The sequence below is a fragment of the Triticum aestivum genome, chromosome 4B, assembly GCF_018294505.1.
Source record: "Triticum aestivum cultivar Chinese Spring chromosome 4B, IWGSC CS RefSeq v2.1, whole genome shotgun sequence".
In the NCBI taxonomy this organism is placed as follows: Eukaryota; Viridiplantae; Streptophyta; class Magnoliopsida; order Poales; family Poaceae; genus Triticum; species Triticum aestivum.
In genome coordinates, this window is record NC_057804.1 from 623,777,640 (window position 1) to 623,780,193 (window position 2,554).

The window sequence follows — 2,554 nt, forward strand, 5'->3', positions numbered from 1 at the left end:
TTGAACCCTGACGGGCTGCGAATATCACAGTCTCTCTAAATATCCAACCACAGGTTGGTTCCATATTGAAATCTTCTGAAAAGTATTATACTCACTCGGTAAAGAAATATACGAATGTTTAGATCACTAGAAAAATTATCTGATGCTGACCAGCTAAACACGATCAAATTGTCTGTGGTTTTATGAGTCCGTGCGGGATGTGACGTCTGAATCTGCGTTTGCGCGTCCACGTTGACTTCAACCAGACGCCGGACAGAAGCTTCTCAAACGCCCGGTCCAATGCGGCGGCCGCACCAGCAAAGCTGCCGTGCCGTGCCGTCCTTCACCCACCCCCAAGGAGCGAACCGATCAGGTCCTCCAACCCAAATCCCCCACGCCAAACCATCCAAATCACACGGCCACGACCGACCGATGGCCCAGCCACCGGCGACTCCGGCGATGGCGGCGGCGTACGGGTGTGCGGCATGCGGCGCGGACCTGAACCTGTCCGCCTCCCACCTCTACCCGGCGGGGACCTACTTCGAGGCGGGGAACAAGGGCACGCTGTCCTTCAGCTGGGTGGACGAGTCGCGGCTGCGGTTCGCGGCGGAGGACCGGATCCGCCCCTTCTTCGAGACGCTCGACTACTGGGGCATCCAGCGGAAGCGCACCCGCGTCAACTGCGACGCCTGCGGCAAGCTCCTCGGCCACGTCTACGACGACGGCCCTCCGCTCATGGAGGGCACAGGCCAGCTCGGGATGGGCCCCAGCCAGGTCGTCCCCCGCCGGCCCAGGTACCGGATCAAGATCAAGGCCGTCACGGCCGCCGGTTCCTCCGCCTCCGCCGCCGCCGCCGCGCGCTGACCGCTGAGTTGAGAAGCTTGATTCATCCCGTGACGATGCTCACTCCTTCCTGCTGTAAATCAGTGCTACTTCATGTAAATCTTTGGCTGCAAAATAAACTTGGACGGGTGGAATTTGCTGTGAATTGTGTGAAAATCGAAGACGTTGTCGTCCATCATGCCTCGTTTAACACTTCTGATTTGCTGCGAAAATCGAAGCAGTTCTGAATCATCGTGCTTCTGATAACAGTTCAGAGAGAAAGAGTCCACAACCGGACGCATATCGGCCTCAAACAAGCGCACGGGCTGCCCGATCACCGATCCGACGCATAATTGCGACCCAACCGCACGGCGAAAGTCCGGCTCAAACATCCCGACTGCTTGGACGCCCGATAACCCCCAATCCAGCCCGTGCACTTGAGCAAATCCTTTGCAGTTCAGATGAGCAAATGGTCATCCGCTCTGCACTCCGACTATCCCGGGAGGAGTGCGCCTTCTCGTGGTCTTCATCGATCTCACAGTATTCCATTGCCCAAATGGCGCTAGGATCCGCCGGGGCTAGTGGATCACGCGGGTGACCCCGGCATCACCGAAAGCGGAGATCACCACATGGCGCGCAACCCTGCTGTGTGGGTGTAACCGTTTAGGTGGCACCTTGTCCTGGTGGCCTCGCCGGCCGAAACGGAGGCCATATCAGCCTCCATGGTGCCCGACCAAAATGAGCAGGAGGCGTGCCAAACGCGAGGCTGCGGGCGCGGCTTCAAGCGGATGCTGCTTCAGCACCCCGCATAGCCAAGAAGCGGTGAAGGAGGGCAGTTAAGGCGATGGCAACAGAGCAAAGCAGGACGGTTAGTGCCATGCCCGACCATCCCCCAAGGACGAGAAGGGCGTGGACGGTCACAGATCGAACAGCTCCGTCAATGAGCAGATCCGCCTCGATCCATTTTGCGTCTTCGACTGCTATTCCCTCAAGGAAGACGGGAAGAGCAAGGGCCGCCGCAGATGAACCTTTTCCGTTGTCGTTCAATTCGTAGTTAGTAGAGCATGTCAATTTTTGATAGTCCGATGACATGTGTTGAACTATGTATGTTTAACGTGGCATGAGACTAGTATGGATTTGATGATTTGGTTTGATGGATCCGATTGAGTTGCAATTTTGTGTGTTGACCAGTCACTGTCAGCGGATACGCCCGGGCACGTCCACAGACGTATAGGGGCCTGGATTACGCAAGTTCGGTTTGTAGATGCTCTCACTTCTCTTTGGTGTTTTAGCCGCAAGTTTGTAGAAACAAGGTCAAGTTGCTACTCAGCTTGACCCGAACCATAGAAGGAACCCAAGTGACGACCCAACCCGACCCTAATGACACACCACCATGGCCATGGCCACACGTGCACGCATCTTGCCACTCCTCCGTGCCCTCGTCGCCAAGTGGGGGACGGCCCCCGCCGCCGCGGTCCCGATCCATCCATGAGGGGCAACACCATCGACTATCTCGCCAAGAAGGAGCCCTCCTTCCCCTTCATAACTTATCATGTACCACTCTCCATCACAGAAACAGAATCACATGTCATCACTCTCCATCAAAGAAACAGAATCACATATCAGATTAAGCTGTGTTATTATATATTACCACGCTAGTAGAACGCAAAAAAGTCATGTCTCAAAAAAGAATAAAATATCCTACTCTTCCCTTTTCTTTATTTTTCTAGAAATAGCAGCAACGTCAGTTGTG

At 55.2% G+C, this 2,554-nt stretch overlaps 1 protein-coding gene across 1 annotated transcript; it reads left to right on the top strand.

Annotated features, from left to right (window-relative positions):
- The first annotated feature begins 258 nt into the window (after nt 1-258).
- LOC123089456 (uncharacterized protein At4g08330, chloroplastic) lies at nt 259-997 on the top strand. The gene has a single exon (XM_044511136.1). The coding sequence runs from the start codon at nt 280-282 to the stop codon at nt 841-843; it is 564 nt and encodes a 187-aa protein (XP_044367071.1). The 5' UTR covers nt 259-279; the 3' UTR covers nt 844-997.
- Nucleotides 998-2,554: the final 1,557 nt, after the last annotated feature.